Raw genomic sequence first — 26562 nt, 5'->3', positions numbered from 1 at the left:
TTGCTCGCCAAATCTCCACCATAAACTGTTGGGGTAACAGCTTAGGACCCAGGACCAGTAGTGAAAAAAGAAGACCAGGAGTCAGGAGTCAGATTAATTAAAGAAAATTTTACTGAAGAATAGTTTGCAGTTTCATCAGCAGAAGCCAGCTCAAGAGGAGTTCGTAGGCCGCGCTCCCTCTAACAGTCTCCCCGCCTCCGTCTAACGTACATCCAATTTTCTGAACAGTTATACTGTTTTCAAGGTCTAGACACGTCATTACTGCCATGTGGAATGATTCTGATTGGTTCTACCAACATGCAACGTAAGCAACTTTCCACACGTAGACAGATAGGAGCATATATCACTAAAAATGCGTAGACTTGATGTCGCCCAGGCCCAGATTAGTCTCCAGTGACCTCGGAGGTCACAGAAAAGCGTCTAAAGGTCTGGCATTGCCTGCAGGAAGGCCCATATCCAATACTGAATCTGCACAAATCATACAACGCACACACACAATACTCCAGAGAATACCAGTTTCCATCAAGGTCGGAACATCTTAACTAACTATCAACAAAGCACTTCTCCAAAACATGCTGATACTACATTTAGTACAGAAGTGACTTTATTCTATTCTATAAAGAAAGAAAAGTATATCAGAGAGGTACATTTCTCCCCAAAAGAGTCCCATAGCTGTTACATGGATGACCCCAGGGGTCACCTCAGTAAGACATATAGTTAACACATGCTGATCTTGTTTTACTCCCTGGAGTGTATTACAACACCAAGGAGAGTTGCCTGTCAGCACGTCTTGACACAGACATCAGAGCAGCTCCTGAATAATCTGGATTCAAAAGCACAGAGCAACTAAAACACTACAATATCCAAAATCACTCCTTAAATATAGAGAACTGATTTATCAAATGTAGGAAATGGTTATAACTTGATTATCATTAATTCTTATTTTAATATTGAACATAAAATCATTCTTGAAGGATATGTGTCTGATGAAGAGACAGGTGATGTTTGGCTTGACCCTTGACCCTTCAGCATAAAGACAAAAGACTTAATGTCTCAAACACTTACACGGCCTGACGTAATCTCCCTAGAATTACCTCAAGGTTACTTCAAAATGTAAAACACAAATATAGATAATGCTTTCAGTTATATTCTATTACATTGTTCTATTCTATTATACAATGTATAAATTTGTAATCCCACATCAATTACAGGCCAATCTCAAATCTACCATTTCTGTCAGAAACACTAGAAAAGGCAGTGTCTTCACAATTATGCTCCTTTTTAGAAATAAATGGTATCTGTGAGGATTTCCAGTAAGGATTTAGACTGTATCATAGCACTGAGACTGCTCCCATCAGAGTTACACATGATTTTACTTCACTTTCTAGTGTACTATCTAGAGCCCTGGGCAGACAGCATCAGTGAGATGGGTGTCCTGGAGGGCCGCTGTCCTGAGCTCAGCTCCAGCTGCTGTCCTCACCCCTGCTGGAAGCCTCTAGTGGGGCTAGTGTGAGTGTGATGAGCTGGGTCAGGTGTGATGAGCTGGGTCAGGTGTGATGAGCTGGTTCAGGTGTGATGAGCTGGGTCAGGTGTGATGAGCTGGGTCAGGAGTGATGAGCTGGGTCAGGTGTGATGAGCTGGGTCAGGTGTGATGAGCTGGGTCAGGTGTGATGAGCTGGGTCAGGAGTGATGAGCTGGTTCAGGTGTGATGAGCTGGTTCAGGTGTGATGAGCTGGTTCAGGTGTGATGAGCTGGTTCAGGTGTGATGAGCTGGGTCAGGTGTGATGAGCTGGGTCAGGTGTGATGAGCTGGTTCAGGTGTGATGAGCTGGTTCAGGTGTGATGAGCTGGGTCAGGTGTGATGAGCTGGGTCAGGTGTGATGAGCTGGGTCAGGTGTGATGAGCTGGGTCAGGTGTGATGAGCTGGGTCAGGTGTGATGAGCTGGGTCAGGTGTGATGAGCTGGTTCAGGTGTGATGAGCTGGGTCAGGTGTGATGAGCTGGGTCAGGTGTGATGAGCTGGGTCAGGTGTGATGAGCTGGGTCAGGAGTGATGAGCTGGTTCAGGTGTGATGAGCTGGTTCAGGTGTGATGAGCTGGTTCAGGTGTGATGAGCTGGTTCAGGTGTGATGAGCTGGTTCAGGTGTGATGAGCTGGGTCAGGTGTGATGAGCTGGGTCAGGTGTGATGAGCTGGGTCAGGTGTGATGAGCTGGTTCAGGTGTGATGAGCTGGGTCAGGTGTGATGAGCTGGGTCAGGTGTGATGAGCTGGGTCAGGTGTGATGAGCTGGTTCAGAGCTGGTTCAGGTGTGATGAGCTGGTTCAGGTGTGATGAGCTGGGTCAGGTGTGATGAGCTGGGTCAGGTGTGATGAGCTGGTTCAGGTGTGATGAGCTGGTTCAGGTGTGATGAGCTGGGTCAGGTGTGATGAGCTGGGTCAGGTGTGATGAGCTGGGTCAGGTGTGATGAGCTGGTTCAGGTGTGATGAGCTGGTTCAGGTGTGATGAGCTGGGTCAGGTGTGATGAGCTGGTTCAGGTGTGATGAGCTGGTTCAGGAGTGATGAGCTGGGTCAGGAGTGATGAGCTGGTTCAGGTGTGATGAGCTGGTTCAGGTGTGATGAGCTGGTTCAGGTGTGATGAGCTGGTTCAGGAGTGATGAGCTGGTTCAGAGCTGGGTCAGGAGTGATGAGCTGGGTCAGGTGTGATGAGCTGGGTCAGGTGTGATGAGCTGGGTCAGGTGTGATGAGCTGGTTGGTGCACTGGGGTTGGAGCTGAACTCTGCAGGACTGGACACCGCTGCTGCTGTAGACGCTCGTCTGAGATGTTTGATGTTTATAATGTATTGGCTGTATTTATGTGTGTTGACTGAAACACTTGGAGCAGTGAATCAAGGTCTTCAGGAGTTCCCAGAAGCTTCTGAGCAGGTGTGCTGTGGCGAGCTGGAGCCGTGTTATTATGGGAATTACCTCATCAGAGCAACAATAAAAACAATGCAATCTTTATGATCGTTTTTTATTTTTTTAAATGCTAAACATACACATGTATGTATATACATGCAACCCTGATGTGATGTCACAGAGTGGCGAAGTGCTGGCGCAGGTTCTTCAGGATCTGCTGAGTGTCCACGTGCTCAGGGAACGCGTCCTCCGACCTCTGAGCGGCCGTGAAACTGCTCTGAAGATCGCCAACCTTCAATCACACAACTCTCATTAAACACACCATTCAGACCAACACAGATTCCTAACATGGGTAATGTCTAGACATACAGATAAACACACACCAGCAGCCACTGGTCATGGAGCAATGCCACACACACACACACACCAGTCGTACCTTATCAGAGAGTGTGGCGAAGTTAAAGTGTGGCTCATACATGTGAGGGGACAGCGACGCAGACGTCTGCAGCAGCGCTTTAGCCTGTGACACAACAAGCTTCATGAGTCAGGACACACACACACACACACACACACGCACACACACGCACACACTCACCTGCTGGACTCGTCCTCTCCTCAGCTCCAGCACTGCCAGGTTGTTGTAAGCTTCTCCGTGGTTGTTGTTGAAAGCCAGGGTCAGTTTGAAGCACTGGTGAGCCAGAGTCAAGTCCCCGATACCCTGACACACGACACACACAATTAATAACTCACAACTGGCTCATGGCACAATTCATCTGCTGGTCTTTTAAACACGTGGAAGCTGTTCTGTCAAATGTTTGGTGTTTGAGGCGATGCTGAGAGCACTAATGAGTGACCCCTTGTGAAGGAGTGTGTTTAGCTGACACTCACCACTGCCACGTGTCCCAGATTATACCAGACGTCCGCCTGCTCCTCATCGCTGGATGCCAGGGCGAGCGCCCGCTCGAAGGAGGACAGGGTCATGTCGTACTGCTGGGCGTAGAAGCAGCACAGGCCCAGGTTATTGTAGAGCGGGCAGTTGAACACGCCCATCTGGAGCAGACGCCTGGACACACACCAGAGGACGTCAGCACACACACACACACACACACACACACACACACACACACACACACACACACACACACACACACACACACACACACACACACACACACACACACACACACACACACTGTCTCATTAGTGCTCTGCATGGTCTGACCTGTAGAAGCGCAGGGCGATCTCTGGCTGGTCTGTGTAGAAGTGATGGCTGCCGATGCAGGCCATGGCCTCCACATGCGTGTTGTCCTGCTTCAACACTTCCTTATAGTATTCCGTGGCCGAGATCACGTTATTCATTTCCTGCAGGAGAGGGTCAGACACATGAGTTTGTTAACACGCTGACCTCATGCAAGCTCAGGCGTTTCACTGGGAGTAGCCAGCTGTATTCAATAACTACACTTAACGTGAGTATAAATTGAGTGGTACTCCGCGGCAGCCCTCGTGTGAAGCCCTCATCGTGTGAAGACCGAAGAGTGTGAAGACCGAAGAGTGTGAAGACCGAAGAGTGTGAAGCCCTCATCGTGTGAAGCCCTCATCGTGTGAAGACCGAAGAGTGTGAAGACCGAAGAGTGTAAAGACCGAAGAGTGTAAAGACCGAAGAGTGTAAAGACCGAAGAGTGTAAAGACCGAAGAGTGTAAAGACAGAAGAGTGTAAAGACAGAAGAGTGTAAAGACCGAAGAGTGTAAAGACCGAAGAGTGTAAAGACAGAAGAGTGTAAAGACCGAAGAGTGTAAAGACAGAAGAGTGTAAAGACCGAAGAGTGTAAAGACAGAAGACAGAAGAGTGTAAAGACAGAAGAGTGTAAAGACCGAAGAGTGTAAAGACAGAAGACAGAAGAGTGTAAAGACAGAAGAGTGTAAAGACAGAAGACAGAAGAGTGTAAAGACAGAAGAGTGTAAAGACCGAAGAGTGTAAAGACAGAAGACAGAAGAGTGTAAAGACAGAAGAGTGTAAAGACCGAAGAGTGTAAAGACAGAAGACAGAAGAGTGTAAAGACCGAAGAGTGTAAAGACCGAAGAGTGTAAAGACCGAAGAGTGTAAAGACCGTTCGACTCTACTCTGCGCGACTCCCCTCGAGCAAGGACACCGACAAGGCACTTGAGTATTGCCTTCCTTCTACTTTGTCCACTTTTGTGTTTTGCTTGTTTTTATCTGTCTATTTCTTTGACCCGTATTCACTATGCTATCAAATCTCTACTATTACCACATACACCCGTAAGTCACGCTCCGTACATTCTAGACGCCGTAATCCTAATAATCTGCGTAGTGTACCCATTTCCTCTGCTACATTAATGTCCATTCCAATTTGTCTCTGGAATTGCCAGTCTGCTGTAAACAAAGTAGACTTTATTTCATCTTTTTCCACACATTCACATCTCAGTCTCATGGCTCTAACTGAGACCTGGATCAAACCAGAAGACACTGCCACTCCTGCAGCTCTCTCAAATAATTTCACTTTTTCACACACCCCTTGCCCGATTGGGAGGGGTGGAGGAACTGGTTTGCTCATCTCAAATGATTGGAAATTTGAGCCCTCTCCTTCTCTATCTGGCAACCGCTCATTTGAATCACACTCAATCACTATCACTCACCCAGCTAAAATCCATGTTGTAGTTATTTATCGCCCTCCAGGTCAACTGGGTAACTTCTTGGATGATTTGGATATTTTCCTCTCTCACTTCCCTGAGGATGGCACTCCTCTGGTACTGCTCGGTGACTTCAACATCCACCTTGATAAACCCCAGGCTGCAGACTTCACCACTCTTCTGACCTCATTTGATCTTAAGCGAGTATCTACTACAGCTACTCACAAATCAGGTAACCATCTTGATCTTATCTACACACGCTACTGCTCCACAGACGTCACTTTAGTTACTCCACTGCACACCTCAGATCACTTTCTCATCACTCTTAACCTCATACTGACTCCGGACATAACACACACTCCTCCGCAGATCACCTTTCGGCGTAATCTACGCTCACTCTCTCCCTCTCGTCTATCCACTATGGTTTCATCCTCACTCCCTCCACCTGCTCAGTTCTCAGCACTAGACACTAACAGTGCTACTGACACTCTTTGCTCCACTCTAACATCCTGCTTAGACAACCTCTGTCCCCTTACATCCAGGCCAGCCCGCACCACTCCCTCTGCCCCCTGGCTGTCTGATGTTCTCCGTGAACATTGCTCTGGACTCCGGGCGGCCGAGAGGAAGTGGCGCAAAACTAAAAACGCTACTGACCTAACCCTGTATCAGTCTCTTCTCGCTTCATTCTCTACTAATGTCTCCACTGCTAAAACTAAATACCATCACAACAAAATCAACAATTCCTCTGACTCTCGCACACTTTTCAGAACATTCTCTTCGCTCCTTTGTCCTCCTCCTCCCCCTCCTTCATCAACTCTTACAGCTGATGACTTTGCATCATTTTTCACAAACAAAACCTCCTCCATCAGCAGCCAATTCTCCACACCACAAACCGCCACGCACATCTCAACAACCATCACACACATGCTCCCCTCCTTCTCTCTGCTCTTCGAAGCAGATGTCTCCAAACTCATCCTTTCCAATCATCCCACTACATGTCCGCTTCATCCTATCCCCACTCACCTCCTTCAGGCCATTTCTTCTTCTGTTACTCCTGTACTCACTCACATTGTCAACACCTCTCTTCACACCGGGACCTTCCCCACAGCATTTAAGCAGGCTCGAGTAACCCCACTGCTTAAGAAACACTCTATGAACCCAGCACTTTTAGAAAACAACTACAGACCGGTATCCCTTCTGCCTTTCATTGCAAAGACACTCGAGCGAGTGGTGTTTAACCAGCTCTCTACGTTTCTTGAACAGAACAACCTCCTGGACAACAACCAATCCTGTTTCAAAAGCGGTCACTCCACTGAGACTGCCCTGCTCTCGGTTATGGAGGCACTCAGACAGGCAAGAGCAGCTTCCAAGTCCACAGTACTTATCTTACTGGATTTGTCTGCTGCTTTTGACACAGTTAACCACCAGATCCTCCTGTCAACTCTCATGGAGATGGGCATTTCAGGAACTGCTCTCCAGTGGCTCAAGTCTTACCTCTCAGGTAGGTCCTTCAGGGTGTCATGGAGAGGTGAAGTGTCTAAGTCACATCATCTAGCCACTGGAGTTCCCCAGGGCTCAGTGCTTGGACCACTTCTCTTCTCCATCTACATGTCATCACTGGGATCTGTCATTCAGAAACATGGCTTTTCCTATCACTGCTATGCAGACGACACTCAACTCTACTTCTCATTTCAACCAGATGATCCCACAGTTGGTGTTCGTATCGCTGCCTGCCTAACAGACATTTCTGCCTGGATGAAGGAACATCACCTGCAACTCAACCTTGCAAAGACAGAACTGCTTGTGGTCTCGGCCAACCCAGCACTTCATCACAATCTCTCCATTCAGCTAGGTTCATCAACCAGAACTCCGTCCAGGACAGCCAGGAACCTTGGGGTTGTGTTTGATGATCAGCTAAAATTCACTGACCACATTCCTGCAACAACCCGGTCCTGCAGATTTGCGTTATACAACATTAGGAAGATTAGACCCTTCCTATCACAGCAGGCCACACAACTACTGGTACAAGCTCTTGTTCTCTCCAGACTGGACTACTGTAATGCTCTTCTAGCGGGCCTTCCAGCATGCACTATCAAACCCTTGCATCTGATCCAGAATGCAGCGGCGAGGGTGGTCTTTAATGAGCCGAAGAGAGCGCACGTCACGCCTCTCTTCATCAGTCTCTTCATCAGTCTGCACTGGCTACCAATAGCCGCTCGCATCAAATTCAAAGGCACTGGTGCTCGCCTTCAAAGCAACCACTGCACCAGTATACCTAAACTCGCTTGTTCAGACTTACACACCCTCCAGGAGCTTACATTCTGCCAGTGAACGACGCCTTGTGGTGCCATACCAGAGAGGCATGAAATCGCTCTCACTGAGCTTTTCCTGGTCCGTTCCCACCTGGTGGAATGACCTGCCTATCTCAATTCGAGCGGCCGAGTCTGTAGCCATTTTCAAAAAACATCTAAAAGACGCATCTCTTCCAGCAGCACCTGACCAATCAAGAATAGCACTTATCATTCTATTCATTTTGTGTCTGTCTAATTTATTATAAAAAAATTAAAAAGTTATGTCCTGTGTGTTCTGTGCTAGATTAACTGAGACTTGTTACAGCACTTGCATACTGTTGCCCTTGACTGTTCTAGTTGCTTCTATTGCTCTCATTTGTAAGTCGCTTTGGATAAAAGCGTCTGCTAAATGACTAGCACACCGAGTGATATGAACACACACACAGCCGTACCTCATGTATGCGTGCGATGCCTGTGAGCAGCGCGACCTCGGCGGGGAAGTGATCCAGGCCCTGCTTGAACACATTGAGAGCCGTGATGGGCTGGTCCAGACGCTGGTACACCTGCAGCACAAGCAGAGTCACGGGGACGCACTCTCTCACACACACACACACACACACACACACACACACACACACACACACACACACACACACACACACACACACACACACACACACACACACACACACACACACACACACACACACACACACACACACACACACACACACACACACACACACACACACACACACACACACACACACACACTCACAGCTGTAATGGTGCGTTCACACCGGACGCGAATGACGAGATTTGCGCAAGTGATTTACATGTTAAGTCAATGCAGAGACGCGAATAGACATTCTGCGGCGCGAATGGCGCGAATTGCGTGAATCGCTCAAGTTGAAAAATCTGAACTTTGGTGGATATTCTTGCCGCGTTAACCAATCAGGAGCTTGCTCTAGTAGTGACAACAATGAAGAGAAAATATGTATATTAATATCTGGTTCAGACAATATGATTATCACTGTGATAACATTAATGAAACACAACCCAGTCTCTTTTTGTTAAATGCAAGTTTATGTATAGGTAAAAGGTATAAGAAGCTATACAAGAAATAAAGCAAACAATTCAGTCAAACATTCAAAATCAGCGCTAGTCGGCTACAACGCTAACGTAAAGTTATAGCCTAAAAATAAAAGTAATGAAACTTCAATTTGCCCTCAGTCTAAACGATTTGCCAGGGAACACATTATAGATCCATGAGAGCAAAGATGGTCCGTTAGATTAACACAAGACGAATTATAGCTAGAGACACCACAGAGACATCAGAGCCAGCGGCAGAAGGACTGGCCGAGGAAAGGCTGATCTCACCGGGTTAATGAGCTGAGCTGATCCACTGGAGCTCACACACACACACACACCAGATCACATGTTCAACTCCACACACACCAGACCACATGTTCAACTCCACACACACCAGATCACATGTTCAACTCCACACACACCAGATCACATGTTCAACTCCACACACACCAGATCACATGTTCAACTCCACACACACCAGACCACATGTTCAACTCCACACACACCAGATCACATGATCAACTCCACACACACCAGATCACATGTTCAATTCCACACACACCAGATCACATGTTCAACTCCACACACACCAGATCACATGTTCAACTCCACACACACACACCAGACCACATGTTCAACTCCACACACACACACCAGACCACATGTTCAACTCCACACACACCAGATCACATGTTCAACTCCACACACACCAGACCACATGTTCAACTCCACACACACCAGACCACATGTTCAACTCCACACACACCAGATCACATGTTCAACTCCACACACACCAGATCACATGATCAACTCTACACACACCAGATCACATGTTCAACCAGATCACATGTTCAACTCCACACACACCAGATCACATGTTCAACCAGATCACATGTTCAACTCCACACACACCAGATCACATGTTCAGAGAGGAGCTCTCTTTATAAACCACAGATTTGAGCTTTACACAACTACATTATCGCCTGAAAAACTCTTAAAACTACATTTTGTCACACAACAGTAGATTTTAACAAAGACGTGTAAACACAGCCCATGTCAGCCATTTCTCAACGAGACGAGCCGCTGGCAGAAGCTCCTCCCATGAGGAGAACTCCCGTCTGTTGTAAAGTGAATGTCACACGCGAATGAAGCGAGTAAACTCAAAATTTTCAAGCATTCAACTTCGCGTGATTTATTCGCGTCCGGTGTGAACGCCACATAAGACTCTGGTCTCCAAACGGTACCTTTGCAAGGTAGAGGTAGGAGTCAACAAACTCCTGTTGAGTGAGAGCTGACCGGAACTGCTTCTCCGCTTCACGGTGCAAACCCAGCCTGCAAACACACACCATCAGTGCTCACAAACACAGAGAGAGCGAGAGAGAGAGAGTGTGTGTGTGTGTGTGTGTGTGTGTGTGACTCTTTAGCTCCGCCCACTGCTCTCCTCCATGAGCTCGGCTGAGTTCAGAAAGAATCGGTTCAGTGTGTCTGTCTTTTATATGATAAACTAAAGACTCTTGGGAGATATGAAGGATCAACACTACTCTTAACACGAGACTGACAGAAACTGTGTGTGTGTGTGTGAATGCAGGTGAAACCCCCAGCAGGAAGCCTGAGGCCAGTGGTTCTGACCTGTAACAGAGTGAGAGAGTGAGTGTGTGTGTGAGAGTGAGTGAGAGAGTGAGTGTGTGTGTGTTCTGACCTGTAATAGCACTTCCCCAGCTGCACTTTCCACCACCAGTCTCTGAAGTGGGCGTGCTCAGTGGCCAGCGCCGCCAGATCCAGCGCCTGCAGACGGAGAACACACACACTAATGCCTCACACACTCCAAACAGACAAAACCACAACATCATTCCAGTCATACTTACATTCTTGACATCATTCTCATGATGAAAGATGTATTCAAACAAGGTCTTGTGTTTGAGAGGGAGAGAATAAACAATATTATGTGAATATATAATGATTCCAGCGATTGTGATGATTGAATGCTGGTCATAATTAGATCGCAGAGTAACTGTTACCTTGGACATGTTCGGTCTCTTGGCGTACTTTGCCAGGTTTAGCCGAGAAAGGTTAATGAATGGTCCATCCGGATTGGTTAGCATGGAGGCCTGAGACAGAACAACAGGTCAGGAAACGGCTGAATGTGACTGAGCCGTCCAGCTATGGGTCAAGCGTACCGTTCCCAGCCGGACGAATCTCCCAGAAGCGCTGGTGACGGGACGGGCGGTGCTGGCGGTGCGGGGCGTCCGGATGGCCTGCTCCATCGTCTCTGGTCTGCCGGACAGTGTGCTGGGTCTCACAAACCCTGTGATGGGACGTCCCGACTGGGTCATTGGTCTGCAACACATTACACAAGGCATACTTCTGTGAGGAGGGGTCAACCCAACGACCCGCATTTGAACAATAGCCTGCATATGAGGATCAGCATTCACATCTCAACACTGCTAAAGGACGTTTGAAGCTACTCTACATTACTTCTTTGTGTAAAATTAGCAACATTTAAAAAATAATGAGCTTCTTTCAAAAGGTGTTTCTGCCAAATCTCCATTAACAGCTCTAGACCCAACAAGTGAGCAACCCTGAGCACGGCTCATTCAAAGGAACCACTCATCCAGAGCAGAACCAAACAATGGAGCAGCTTTAAAACAGCAGAGGTCAGAGGTCAGAGGTAGGCACCTGACAGCTGGAGTGGGTGCTCCGCCCTGGCTCGTTCCCAGAAGTCTCAGTGATGTTCCCGGACCTGACAAAAGCAAAACAAGATATGATGTCAGACATGAGCTCTGAATTACAGAGAAGGGTCTGTCTGACGTCGTGTCAATGAGAGGTTTAGTCCTAACCAGCCGATGATTCTATTTTAGAAACGGGTTAACAACAACACATTACATGGCACTGATGATGTCAGGCAGTGTTGATGTGCTTTATTTAATGTTAAAGCGTGTCAAGTGACTGAATAAGTGCTCAGCTTTGTACTAGAAGCAACAATGGATAATTCACCTCAGATCTTGAAATTAAACAAATCCAGCATTCTGCGTCAGTTCAGACAGGCCATGTGGTCAAGCTCCTCTATCAGCTGATGGGAAAGACCCCGCCCATATCAGCTGATGTTGAGTAGAGTAGAGATTGAGAAACACTACAGTAGACTAACCTCTTGTTGATTAGAGTAGAGATTGAGAAACACTACTGTAGACTAACCTCTTGTAGAGTAGAGATTGAGAAACACTACTGTAGACTAACCACTTGTTGAGTAGAGATTGAGAAACACTACAGTAGACTAACCTCTTGTTGAGTAGAGATTGAGAAACACTACAGTAGACTAACCTCTTGTTGAGTAGAGTAGAGATTGAGAAACACTACTGTAGACTAACCTCTTGTTGAGTAGAGTAGAGATTGAGAAACACTACTGTAGACTAACCACTTGTTGAGTAGAGATTGAGAAACACTACAGTAGACTAACCTCTTGTTGAGTAGAGTAGAGATTGAGAAACACTACTGTAGACTAACCTCTTGTAGAGTAGAGATTGAGAAACACTACAGTAGACTAACCTCTTGTTGAGTAGAGTAGAGATTGAGAAACACTACTGTAGACTAACCTCTTGTTGATTAGAGTAGAGATTGAGAAACACTACAGTAGACTAACCTCTTGTTGAGTAGAGTAGAGATTGAGAAACACTACTGTAGACTAACCTCTTGTTGATTAGAGTAGAGATTGAGAAACACTACTGTAGACTAACCTCTTGTAGAGTAGAGATTGAGAAACACTACTGTAGACTAACCTCTTGTTGATTAGAGTAGAGATTGAGAAACACTACTGTAGACTAACCTCTTGTTGATTAGAGTAGAGATTGAGAAACACTACTGTAGACTAACCTCTTGTTGATTAGAGTAGAGATTGAGAAACACTACTGTAGACTAACCTCTTGTAGAGTAGAGTAGAGATTGAGAAACACTACTGTAGACTAACCTCTTGTTGAGTAGAGTAGAGATTGAGAAACACTACTGTAGACTAACCTCTTGTTGAGTAGAGTAGAGATTGAGAAACACTACTGTAGACTAACCACTTGTTGATTAGAGTAGAGATTGAGAAACACTACAGTAGACTAACCTCTTGTTGAGTAGAGTAGAGATTGAGAAACACTACTGTAGACTAACCTCTTGTTGAGTAGAGTAGAGATTGAGAAACACTACTGTAGACTAACCACTTGTTGATTAGAGTAGAGATTGAGAAACACTACAGTAGACTAACCTCTTGTTGATTAGAGTAGAGATTGAGAAACACTACAGTAGACTAACCTCTTGTTGATTAGAGTAGAGATTGAGAAACACTACAGTAGACTAACCACTTGTTGATTAGAGTAGAGATTGAGAAACACTACTGTAGACTAACCTCTTGTTGAGTAGAGTAGAGATTGAGAAACACTACTGTAGACTAACCTCTTGTTGAGTAGAGTAGAGATTGAGAAACACTACAGTAGACTAACCACTTGTTGATTAGAGTAGAGATTGAGAAACACTACTGTAGACTAACCACTTGTTGAGTAGAGTAGAGATTGAGAAACACTACTGTAGACTAACCTCTTGTTGAGTAGAGTAGAGATTGAGAAACACTACTGTAGACTAACCTCTTGTTGAGTATAGTAGAGATTGAGAAACACTACTGTAGACTAACCTCTTGTTGAGTAGAGATTGAGAAACACTACTGTAGACTAACCTCTTGTTGAGTAGAGTAGAGATTGAGAAACACTACTGTAGACTAACCTCTTGTTGAGTAGAGTAGAGATTGAGAAACACAACTGTAGACTAACCTCTTGTAGAGTAGAGTAGAGATTGAGAAACAATACTGTAAACTAACCTCTTGTTGAGTAGAGTAGAGATTGAGAAACACTACTGTAGACTAACCTCTTGTTGATTAGAGTAGAGATTGAGAAACACTACTGTAGACTAACCTCTTGTTGAGTAGAGTAGAGATTGAGAAACACTACTGTAGACTAACCTCTTGTTGAGTAGAGTAGAGATTGAGAAACACTACTGTAGACTAACCTCTTGTTGATTAGAGTAGAGATTGAGAAACACTACTGTAGACTAACCACTTGTTGAGTAGAGTAGAGATTGAGAAACACTACTGTAGACTAACCTCTTGTTGAGTAGAGTAGAGATTGAGAAACACTACTGTAGACTAACCTCTTGTTGAGTAGAGTAGAGATTGAGAAACACAACTGTAGACTAACCTCTTGTAGAGTAGAGTAGAGATTGAGAAACACTACTGTAAACTAACCTCTTGTTGAGTAGAGTAGAGATTGAGAAACACAACTGTAGACTAACCTCTTGTAGAGTAGAGTAGAGATTGAGAAACACTACTGTAAACTAACCTCTTGTTGAGTAGAGTAGAGATTGAGAAACACTACAGTAGACTAACCACTTGTTGATTAGAGTAGAGATTGAGAAACACTACTGTAGACTAACCTCTTGTTGAGTAGAGTAGAGATTGAGAAACACTACTGTAGACTAACCACTTGTTGATAAGAGTAGAGATTGAGAAACACTACTGTAGACTAACCTCTTGTAGAGTAGAGTAGAGATTGAGAAACACTACTGTAGACTAACCTCTTGTTGAGTAGAGTAGAGATTGAGAAACACAACTGTAGACTAACCTCTTGTAGAGTAGAGTAGAGATTGAGAAACACTACTGTAAACTAACCTCTTGTTGAGTAGAGTAGAGATTGAGAAACACTACAGTAGACTAACCACTTGTTGATTAGAGTAGAGATTGAGAAACACTACTGTAGACTAACCTCTTGTAGAGTAGAGATTGAGAAACACTACTGTAGACTAACCACTTGTTGATTAGAGTAGAGATTGAGAAACACTACTGTAGACTAACCTCTTGTAGAGTAGAGATTGAGAAACACTACTGTAGACTAACCTCTTGTTGAGTAGAGTAGAGATTGAGAAACACTACTGTAGACTAACCACTTGTTGATTAGAGTAGAGATTGAGAAACACTACAGTAGACTAACCTCTTGTTGATTAGAGTAGAGATTGAGAAACACTACAGTAGACTAACCTCTTGTTGATTAGAGATTGAGAAACACTACTGTAGACTAACCTCTTGTTGAGTAGAGTAGAGATTGAGAAACACTACTGTAGACTAACCTCTTGTTGAGTAGAGTAGAGATTGAGAAACACTACTGTAGACTAACCTCTTGTTGAGTAGAGTAGAGATTGAGAAACACTACAGTAGACTAACCTCTTGTTGAGTAGAGTAGAGATTGAGAAACACTACTGTAGACTAACCTCTTGTTGAGTAGAGTAGAGATTGAGAAACACTACTGTAGGCTAACCTCTTGTTGAGTAGAGTAGATATTGAGAAACACTACTGTAGGCTAACCTCTTGTTGAGTAGAGTAGAGATTGAGAAACACTACTGTAGACTAACCTCTTGTTGAGTAGAGTAGAGATTGAGAAACATTACTGTAGACTAACCTCTTGTTGAGTAGAGTAGAGATTGGGAAACACTACTGTAGACTAACCTCTTGTTGAGTAGAGTAGAGATTGAGAAACACTACTGTAGGCTAACCTCTTGTTGAGTAGAGTAGAGATTGAGAAACACTACTGTAGACTAACCTCTTGTTGAGTAGAGTAGAGATTGAGAAACATTACTGTAGACTAACCTCTTGTTGAGTAGAGTAGAGATTGAGAAACACTACTGTAGACTAACCTCTTGTTGATTAGAGTAGAGATTGAGAAACACTACTGTAGACTAACCTCTTGTTGATTAGAGTAGAGATTGAGAAACACTACAGTAGACTAACCTCTTGTTGATTAGAGATTGAGAAACACAACTGTAGACTAACCTCTTGTTGAGTAGAGATTGAGAAACACTACTGTAGACTAACCTCTTGTTGAGTAGAGATTGAGAAACACTACTGTAGACTAACCTCTTGTTGATTAGAGATTGAGAAACACTACTGTAGACTAACCTCTTGTAGAGTAGAGATTGAGAAACACTACTGTAGACTAACCTCTTGTTGAGTAGAGTAGAGATTGAGAAACTCTACTGTAGACTAACCTCTTGTAGAGTAGAGATTGAGAAACACTACTGTAGACTAACCTCTTGTTGATTAGAGTAGAGATTGAGAAACACTACTGTAGACTAACCTCTTGTTGATTAGAGATTGAGAAACACTACTGTAGACTAACTAACCTCTTGTAGAGTAGAGATTGAGAAACACTACTGTAGACTAACCTCTTGTAGAGTAGAGATTGAGAAACACTACTGTAGACTAACCTCTTGTTGAGTAGAGATTGAGAAACACTACTGTAGACTAACCTCTTGTTGAGTAGAGATTGAGAAACACTACTGTAAACTAACCTCTTGTTGAGTAGAGTAGAGATTGAGAAACACTACTGTAGACTAACCTCTTGTAGAGTAGAGATTGAGAAACACTACTGTAGACTAACCTCTTGTAGAGTAGAGATTGAGAAACACTACTGTAGACTAACCTCTTGTTGATTAGAGTAGAGATTGAGAAACACTACAGTAGACTAACCTCTTGTTGAGTAGAGATTGAGAAACACTACTGTAGACTAACCTCTTGTTGATTAGAGTAGAGATTGAGAAACACTACAGTAGACTAACCTCTTGTTGAGTAGAGATTGAGAAACACTACTGTAGACTAGGGATGCACCGAATATTCGGCCACCGAAAATTTTCGGCCGAAAATGGCCAAAAGTGCATTTTCGGTTTTCGGCCGAAAGACTTTTATCACCGAAACAACGCGGCCGAAATGTTGTGATGACGCAAACAGAAACCGCGACCTGCACGTGCAAGCAACATGTCTGCGGTGTGGACGTATTTCGTTATATCTGAGAAAGACCAACGGACAGCGATTTGCAAAACATGCAATGCCGAAATTTCAAGAGGGGGTGCATCTGCAAAGACTTTCTCCACGTCGGGTTTAATTTATCACCTGAAATCTAAACATACCGATCGCTACGCTGAATATGAGAGGAACGCGGCACAGAAAAGGAAAACACCTCCGAGCACGCCCACTCCGTCTGTGGCGGACGTTTTTGAAAAGGCAAGGAAGTTTCCCAGTGATGGTGCCAAGGCAAAGGGCATTACACAAAAGATTATGCAATTCATTGCCCTAGATGATCAGCCATTCTCTGTCGTAGAAGATGTGGGATTTCGTAGGCTGATTGAGCACATTGAGCCCCGTTATGTCATGCCGAGCAGACGACATTTCTCAGAGGTGTGTTTACCTGAGCTGTTTAATGTTGTTGCAACTCACGTCCATGAGCATATAGCTGCAGATATTTCAGCAATCAGTTTCACGACAGACATATGGAGCTCAGAGGTCAGCATTACCAGTATGCTCAGTCTAACTGCACAATGGATCGACGCCGATTTCCAGCTGCAAAAGATTCTGCTCCATTCACAAGAGTTTCGAGGGTCACACACAGCAGCAGCCATTTCTGATGCATTCGCCAATATGTTCGACACCTGGCATATCGACCAATCTAAAGTGCATGTCATTGTCAGTGACAATGCAAGAAATATGACAAAAGCGATAGAAGATAGCCAGCTGAAGGGAATACGGTGCATGGCCCACACACTACATCTGGCTGTGAATGAGGGAGTGTTGTCTCAACGCAGCGTAAAAGACGTACTGGCAATAGGCAGAAGAATTGTTGGCCACTTTAAACATTCTCAGCTGGCCTATTCCCGCTTGCAGTCTATGCAAGATCAGTTTGGAACACCAATAAAACGGTTCCAGCAAGACATGAGTACGCGATGGAACAGCACTTTTTACATGTTGCAAAGCCTCTTTGCGCAAAAGCGAGTCTTGGCTGCAAATAGCGCAGACCATGAGCTCCCCGCGACATTCACTTCACACCAGTGGGTCTTAATAGAGAACATTCTCTCTCTTCTTGCCCCATTTGAGCAGATGACTAAAGAGATCAGCTCCTCTGATGCATCTGTAGCGGATGTTATACCTTTAAATCGCAGCACTAAAGCGTCTCCTAAGCAAAGTGGTTGAGACGGACCACGGAGTGAAAACAATGAAAACTACACTCTTAGAGTCTGTCAGCACACGTTTCACTGAGATCTATTCGGATCCTCTTCACTTCATCGCAACTGTACTTGATCCGCGTTATAAAGATCATTACTTGGATGTGGAAATAAAGCAGCGCGCACGAGAAATGATCCAGGCCGCGATGGATGCGGAGAACCCGCGTGGAGACGGAGATGGAGCAGCGCCCAGCGCAGGAGAAGGAGATCAGAGCGCAGAAAAAAAGACTCGTCTCTCTGCACCAGATGAGGGGCATGCACCCTTGTTGTCTGATATGTTCAGTGAAATCCTGCAAGAAAGTGCCTCAAATAATTATAATAGGTAAGCTATTCTGTTCTTAGGCTACTATATATGATCAGATTGTAGCCATAATTATGCTAGATATTTTTTTAATTTGATAAAAGATGTTTATTTATGCACTGGCCCTATATAAATACACTCTCTCAAATCTTTCTCAAATGTCAGGCAGATGACAAGCTCAACCGCTCAACAGCTAGATAGTTATCTGTCTGAAGTCCCCACCCCCAGAAGTGATAACCCTCTTGCCTACTGGAGAAGTAATCACGGCCGCTTTCCTGACCTGGCAAAGATGGCACGCAAGTACTTGTCTGCTCCATGCACAAGCATTGACAGCGAGAGACTGTTCAGTGCAGCAGCTCATGTTCTCGATGAGAAGAGGAACAGACTTCACTGTGATAAAGCAGAGAAGCTACTCTTCATCAAGAAAAACCTGCCACTTTACCTCAAGAAGTAGAATGGGCTTGTCTAATGTTTAAATAGCCTATTTATTATCCACTTTGCACATCTGCAATTCGTGGTGCATTTGTTTTTGTTCAAGTTCTACAGTTAACATATGGGCTATGGCAGTCTTTGTTTTGTTTTGGCCTACAGAGAAAATATTGTTGTATCTTTAAGCAGTTGCACTTTCTTGTAGTAGTCCTACAGAGAAAAAAATTAAATGCACTTGACCTAAATGCACTTTGTTTTTATTAGAGGACATTTAATTTGAAAACCTTTCTGCAGGCCAGTTGACCTGTACCTTATTATTTAATGTACACATGAGTGGGGTCAAGTTAAACATTTTAGTTTGAATTTTATTTTATACTGTGCATTGTTGCAATAAAAATATTTGCATAATTTGTAATTGATTTATTCTTTGAAACTTTCATATTAATTTATGCAATTGCAATGCCTTGATTTTACTAAAGGTAGTACACAGTCATAGCCATAAATGCAATGGTACTAATAATTGGCATAATTTCTTTCGGTGTTTCGGTTTTCGGCCATGGTTTCCTCTTTTTCGGTTTTCGGTTTCGGCCAAGAATTTTCATTTCGGTGCATCCCTACTGTAGACTAACCTCTTGTTGATTAGAGTAGAGATAAGAGCATTGATTAGCCTATCTCAGCTATTTGCTCAAAATGCTGTTTTATATAACAGCCACATTTAAGTGTAGATATAAGAGAATGCATGAAGCTAGAATTATTCAGAGGCTCTGTTCTATCTTTTGATATATTGCATGTTCAGATATTTATGCAACACAATATTACAGTGGCCGTGAAGCTGAAACTGCGGCTGATCCCGTTCCTCCAACACTGGACGGAGTTACAGCTCCTGTGAAGCGGATGAGGCTGAGCTGCTCTATACACACGAGCCAGATCAGGGACACACTCACGGGCCACCTGTGCGATGGAGCTCTCGTCCAGCATCATCTCAGCGATGCCCTCCTGGTCCACCTCCACCTCATCGATGAACACCATCTCTGTCAGAGCCCGGGTCTTCAGGCTCCACGCCGCCTGAAACAACACCACCCTCAGCATCATCATCATCAGGAGAGGCTTGATCATGTGCCAATCAGACCGTCATGTCTGTCACAGCTACACACACTCTCTACAAGCAGGAGGAGAGGGAAAACTGGACCAATGATAGGGAATACTGGACCAATGATAGGGAAAACTGGACGAATGATAGGGAAAACTGGGCGAATGATAGGGAAAACTGGACCAATGATAGGGAAAACTGGACCAATGATAGGGAAAACTGGACCAATGATAGGGAAAACTGGACCAATGATAGGGAAAACTGGACCAATGATAGGGAAAACTGGACCAATGATAGGGAAAACTGGACGAATGATAGGGAAAACTGGACCAATGATAGGGAAAACTGGACCAATGATAGGGAAAACTGGACCAATGATAGGGAAAACTGGACGAATGATAGGGAAAACTGGACGAATGATAGGGAAAACTGGACCAATGATAGGGAAAACTGTACCAATGATAGGGAAAACTGGACGAATGATAGGGAAAACTGGACCAATGATAGGGAAAACTGTACCAATGATAGGGAAAACTGGACGAATGATAGGGAAAACGTACTCAGTTACTTAACGTAACCTCGGTTCCCTGAGATAAGGGAAGGAGTACTGCGTCTTAAGACGCTGTATGGGAATTCTCCTATTCTCGAATATACTGAAGTAATTTGTAAAATCACGCAGTGCTACTGCCCAGTCAAAACAGTGTAGAGACATCTCGCATGCTATTGGCTGGTCAGTGGGAACTGCATGAACCAATGGCAGAACAGCGTAATTTGAGCGAACCAATGGGCACAAAGCCCGCGAAGCGGAGCGCAAGAGCCCGCGAAAGGGGCATATAAAATACGCTGTAACTGTCAAAAACGTCAGGTTAAATCGTCTGAAGCGACGATCACCCGAGTCAGCGCCATAGCACGGCCGTCTACGCAGTACTCCTTCCCTTATCTCAGGGAACCAAGGTTACGTTAAGTAACCGAGTACGTTCCCTGTCGAACAGTCAGTTCGTACTGCGTCTTAAGACGCTGTATGGGAACCTGTAAAATCCCGCCGTGCTATGATAAGCGCAGTGACATGTACTCCCTCAAGTTTGAACACTTATTAGAAAGAGCTCAAGACTAGAGTTACTGACACATCATTTATATTAATAATATATATGTACACACGTCTTATACTACTGGGCTCATAGAGGCCGTAACTATAAGGAATGTGTAAGCATTGAAGCATATAAGGCCCCAATGCCAACTTATGATGGGGACGGGCTTACAAGGCCGTCTAATATTCGTTAGGCCGTCTTAGTATTTTTATACAGCTAGGACTTGTGCCTGCAGTGCAGGGACATCCAGACTGAAGAATCTGGTTAAAGTAGATGGTGAGGACCAACCTGCCGATCTACAAATGTCACCCATAGAAAACTCCACTAGACCACGCCCAAGAGGTCTAGGCCCAAGTGGTGGAGTGAGCTTTGACACCTTTGAGTACACTGAGAAACCAGTGAGAGCGGGGCTCGAACCGGCAACCCTGTGTGCGAAGTACACAGTAACAGCAGAGGGCGTGGCTATGACGTAAGTCGCGCTCTTGACGGTGATTTCAGTGTGTGTGGCGTGCGTGTTTCATAACAGGCTTGTTTACTACACTGTTAAACCTCTCCAGTCGCCTGAATAGGGGACTGAGAGAAGTGATAGAGTGAAAAGACGCAGGGCTTGGCCGCCATTCACGACGCCATTATGCGCTAGACAGCGAGGCAGCAATGACGTAAGTTGCGCTCTCGACAGTGAGTGCGCGCTGGGAGAGAGAGGGGGCACATGCGCTGCCGCTAAGGAAGGCCCAAGTGAGAGAAAAGGAAGAGCGAGACGTTGGTAATCGTGCGGATTCGTCTTCCTCATTGCCGCCGAATGAGACCAAGCCCTCGGCGTCGAGCGGAGGGAGCAGGTCCGATCGAGGGAACGTCACAGGGGAAACGTCTCTCTGAGGTGATGACGAGTCACGCGGGCACTGGGCCGACGTGAACTCGCTGATAGGGAATGATAGGGAATACTGGACGAATGATAGGGAATACTGGACGAATGATAGGGAATACTGGACGAATGATAGGGAAAACTGGACGAATGATAGGGAAAACTGGACCAATGATAGGGAATACTGGACGAATGATAGGGAAAACTGGACCAATGATAGGGAAAACTGGACCAATGATAGGGAAAACTGGACCAATGATAGGGAAAACTGGACCAATGATAGGGAATACTGGACCAATGATAGGGAAAACTGGACGAATGATAGGGAATACTGGACCAATGATAGGGAAAACTGGACGAATGATAGGGAAAACTGGACCAATGATAGGGAAAACTGGACGAATGATAGGGAATACTGGACCAATGATAGGGAAAACTGGACCAATGATCAGTCCTTCCAGAAAAATGCGGCTTTTTTTTGTGATTGTTGCGGGCAAAAATCCTTGATTATGCGGCACGTTTTCTTAAAAAATGCGATGAAAAATGCGGGATATTTATGCAATTTTATGCGATAAAATTGCGGGAACTTGCAAAAACTGCGGTTTGATGAGAAAGAGAAAAAAAGCACTACATCACAGAAAGTGCTGGAATATTTAAGTTCTCATCTTGTTTTATTGAAGACCTTAATAATGGCTCAAATTTACAAAACATTTAGTCAATCAAGTTCTGTAGCTTTACAAAAGGAATATGCTACAACTTCTGAAAAAATTAATAAATAACTTCCTGTTTTACAGATGTCGCTATACAAAACAGACATTTGAGTGCTTCCAATGCATAAAGTGCAATCTCTTAAAGGGTTAGTTCACCTAAAAATGAAAATTCTGTCATTAATGACTTCCCTTTATGTTGTTGGACACAAATTAAGATATTTTAGTTGAATTCCGATGGCTCAGAAAGGCCTCCATTGGCACAATGTACACTCTCAAGACCCATAAAAGGTAGCCTACTAAAGACGTCGTTACAAAGTCCATCTCACTACAGTGGTTCTACAATAACTTTATGAAGCGACGATAATAGTTATTTTGTGCAAAAAAAACTAAATAACGACTTATATAGTGATGACTGATTTCAAAACACAGCATCATGGTGCTATGAATCATCGAGTCGATTCATGATTCGGATCGCGTGTCAAACTGCTGAAATACGTGACTTTGGCGATCCAACCCGCTGAATCGACTCATTGATTCATAACGCTTCAAACCGCTGAATCAACTCATTGATTCATAACGCTTCAAACCGCTGAATCGACTCATTGATTCATAACGCTTCAAAGCTGTGTTTTGAAATCAGTCAGCACACAGGGAAACTGCTTTGCTCTTTTGCTGTTATTTTTGTTGGCCAATGGGAGTTTGTGCTTCATCATGGTTTCACCGGTATCTATGGTTTCTCCACGGGGTTTGAAGCTTTTCGATGACGTTCGCGTCGGGTAATCACGTCACTTCATAACGTACCCATGGCAATAGGCGGAAATGGCGGCTCTTGTGTGAAGTAAACGAAAATTTTTCAACTTTCTGTTAATATATATGACTTTTTTTGCAACGAAAATGCGGGGATTATGAAATCATGATAGCCCCGCATATTTTGCACGCGGAAATAGGCAATTTATGCGGCGAAAGTGCGGCGTATTTGAAAAAATGCGGCCCCCGCATGAATATGCGGACTTTGGCTGATTATGCGTTAAATCACGCGATCGCATAATCGCGTTTTTCTGGAGGGACTGAATGATAGGGAAAACTGGACCAATGATAGGGAAAACTGGACGAATGATAGGGAATACTGGACGAATGATAGAGAATACTGGACGAATGATAGGGAAAACTGGACCAAGGATAGGGAAAACTGGACCAATGATAGGGAATACTGGACCAATGATAGGGAATACTGGACGAATGATAGGGAATACTGGACGAATGATAGGGAAAACTGGACCAATGATAGGGATTACTGGACCAATGATAGGGAATACTGGACCAATGATAGGGAAAACTGGACCAATGATAGGGAAAACTGGACGAATGATAGGGAAAACTGGACGAATGATAGGGAATACTGGACGAATGATAGGGAAAACTGGACCAATGATAGGGAATACTGGACAAATGATAGGGAAAACTGGACGAATGATAGGGAAAACTGGACGAATGATAGGGAATACTGGACCAATGATAGGGAAAACTGGACCAATGATAGGGAATACTGGACCAATGATAGGGAATACTGGACCAATGATAGGGAATACTGAACGAATGATAGGGAATACTGGATGAATGATAGGGAATACTGGACGAATGATAGGGAATACTGGACCAATGATAGGGAATACTGGACCAATGATAGGGAATACTGAACGAATGATAGGGAATACTGGATGAATGATAGGGAATACTGGACGAATGATAGGGAATACTGGACCAATGATAGGGAATACTGGACCAATGATAGGGAATACTGGACCAATGATAGGGAATACTGGACGAATGATAGGGAATACTGGACGAATGATAGGGAAAACTGGACCAATGATAGGGAATACTGGACAAATGATAGGGAAAACTGGACGAATGATAGGGAATACTGGACGAATGATAGGGAATACTGGACCAATGATAGGGAAAACTGGACCAATGATAGGGAATACTGGACCAATGATAGGGAATACTGGACCAATGATAGGGAAAACTGGACCAATGATAGGGAAAACTGGACGAATGATAGGGAATACTGGACGAATGATAGAGAATATTGGACGAATGATAGGGAAAACTGGACCAAGGATAGGGAAAACTGGACCAATGATAGGGAAAACTGGACGAATGATAGGGAATACTGGACGAATGATAGGGAAAACTGGACGAATGATAGGGAATACTGGACCAATGATAGGGATTACTGGACCAATGATAGGGAATACTGGACCAATGATAGGGAAAACTGGACCAATGATAGGGAAAACTGGACGAATGATAGGGAATACTGGACCAATGATAGGGAATACTGGACCAATGATAGGGAATACTGGACCAATGATAGGGAATACTGGACGAATGATAGGGAATACTGGACGAATGATAGGGAAAACTGGACGAATGATAGGGAATACTGGACCAATGATAGGGATTACTGGACCAATGATAGGGAATACTGGACCAATGATAGGGAAAACTGGACCAATGATAGGGAAAACTGGACGAATGATAGGGAATACTGGACCAATGATAGGGATTACTGGACCAATGATAGGGAATACTGGACCAATGATAGGGAAAACTGGACCAATGATAGGGAATACTGGATGAATGATAGGGAAAACTGGACGAATGATAGGGAATACTGGACCAATGATAGGGATTACTGGACCAATGATAGGGAATACTGGACCAATGATAGGGATTACTGGACCAATGATAGGGAATACTGGACCAATGATAGGGAAAACTGGACCAATGATAGGGAATACTGGATGAATGATAGGGAAAACTGGACCAATGATAGGGAATACTGGACGAATGATAGGGAATACTGGACCAATGATAGGGAATACTGGACCAATGATAGGGAATACTGGACCAATGATAGGGAAAACTGGACGAATGATAGGGAATACTGGACCAATGATAGGGAATACTGGACCAATGATAGGGAATACTGGACCAATGATAGGGAAAACTGGACCAATGATAGGGAATACTGAACGAATGATAGGGAAAACTGGACCAATGATAGGGAATACTGGACGAATGATAGGGAAAACTGGACGAATGATAGGGAATACTGGACCAATGATAGGGAATACTGGACCAATGATAGGGAATACTGGACCAATGATAGGGAAAACTGGACCAATGATAGGGAATACTGGACCAATGATAGGGAATACTGGACCAATGATAGGGAATACTGGACCAATGATAGGGAAAACTGGACGAATGATAGGGAATACTGGACCAATGATAGGGAATACTGGACCAATGATAGGGAAAACTGGACGAATGATAGGGAAAACTGGACGAATGATAGGGAATACTGGACGAATGATAGGGAAAACTGGACCAATGATAGGGAATACTGGACGAATGATAGGGAATACTGGACGAATGATAGGGAAAACTGGACCAATGATAGCGAATACTGGACGAATGATAGGGAAAACTGGACGAATGATAGGGAATAGGACCAATGATAGGGAATACTGGACGAATGATAGGGAAAACTGGACCAATGATAGGGAATACTGGACGAATGATAGGGAATACTGGACGAATGATAGGGAAAACTGGACCAATGATAGGGAATACTGGACGAATGATAGGGAAAACTGGACGAATGATAGGGAATACTGGACGAATGATAGGGAATACTGGACCAATGATAGGGAATACTGGACCAATGATAGGGAATACTGGACGAATGATAGGGAATACTGGACGAATGATAGGGAATACTGGACCAATGATAGGGAATACTGGACGAATGATAGGGAATACTGGACCAATGATAGGGAATACTGGACCAATGATAGGGAATACTGGACCAATGATAGGGAATACTGGACCAATGATAGGGAATACTGGACCAATGATAGGGAAAACTGAACGAATGATAGGGAAAACTGGACCAATGATAGGGAATACTGGACGAATGATAGGGAATACTGGACCAATGACAGGGAATACTGGACGAATGACAGGGAATACTGGACCAATGATAGGGAATACTGGACCAATGATAGGGAATAC

At 44.3% G+C, this 26562-nt stretch overlaps 1 protein-coding gene across 4 annotated transcripts in view; it reads right to left on the bottom strand.

The window, feature by feature from the left end:
- Nucleotides 1-577: 577 nt before the first annotated feature.
- ttc8 (tetratricopeptide repeat domain 8) overlaps nt 578-26562 on the bottom strand; it is a 31798-nt gene continuing 5813 nt past the window's right edge. For 2 of the 4 annotated variants that reach the window (XM_079832708.1, XM_079832709.1), the window contains 13 exons: nt 19671-19791; nt 11601-11664; nt 11102-11261; nt 10943-11032; nt 10790-10834; nt 10624-10709; nt 10169-10256; nt 8285-8395; nt 4115-4254; nt 3781-3955; nt 3488-3610; nt 3369-3412; nt 2990-3184 (listed from right to left, as the gene is read on the bottom strand). In XM_079832708.1, the coding sequence (XP_079688834.1) occupies nt 3100-3184; nt 3369-3412; nt 3488-3610; nt 3781-3955; nt 4115-4254; nt 8285-8395; nt 10169-10256; nt 10624-10709; nt 10790-10834; nt 10943-11032; nt 11102-11261; nt 11601-11664; nt 19671-19791 (1332 nt within the window). In that variant the 3' untranslated portion in view covers nt 2990-3099. Of the gene's footprint in view, nt 3185-3328; nt 3413-3487; nt 3611-3780; nt 3956-4114; nt 4255-8284; nt 8396-10168; nt 10257-10623; nt 10710-10789; nt 10835-10942; nt 11033-11101; nt 11262-11600; nt 11665-19670; nt 19792-26562 lie in introns of all 4 variants that reach the window. The other 2 variants (XM_079832706.1, XM_079832707.1) reach the window with 2 other exon arrangements.

This window comes from Gobio gobio (assembly GCF_949357685.1).
Source record: "Gobio gobio genome assembly, chromosome: 13".
NCBI lineage: Eukaryota > Metazoa > Chordata > Actinopteri > Cypriniformes > Gobionidae > Gobio > Gobio gobio.
Note: the sequence above shows the minus strand (reverse complement) of the source record. Positions and strands in the feature narration are given on the sequence as shown.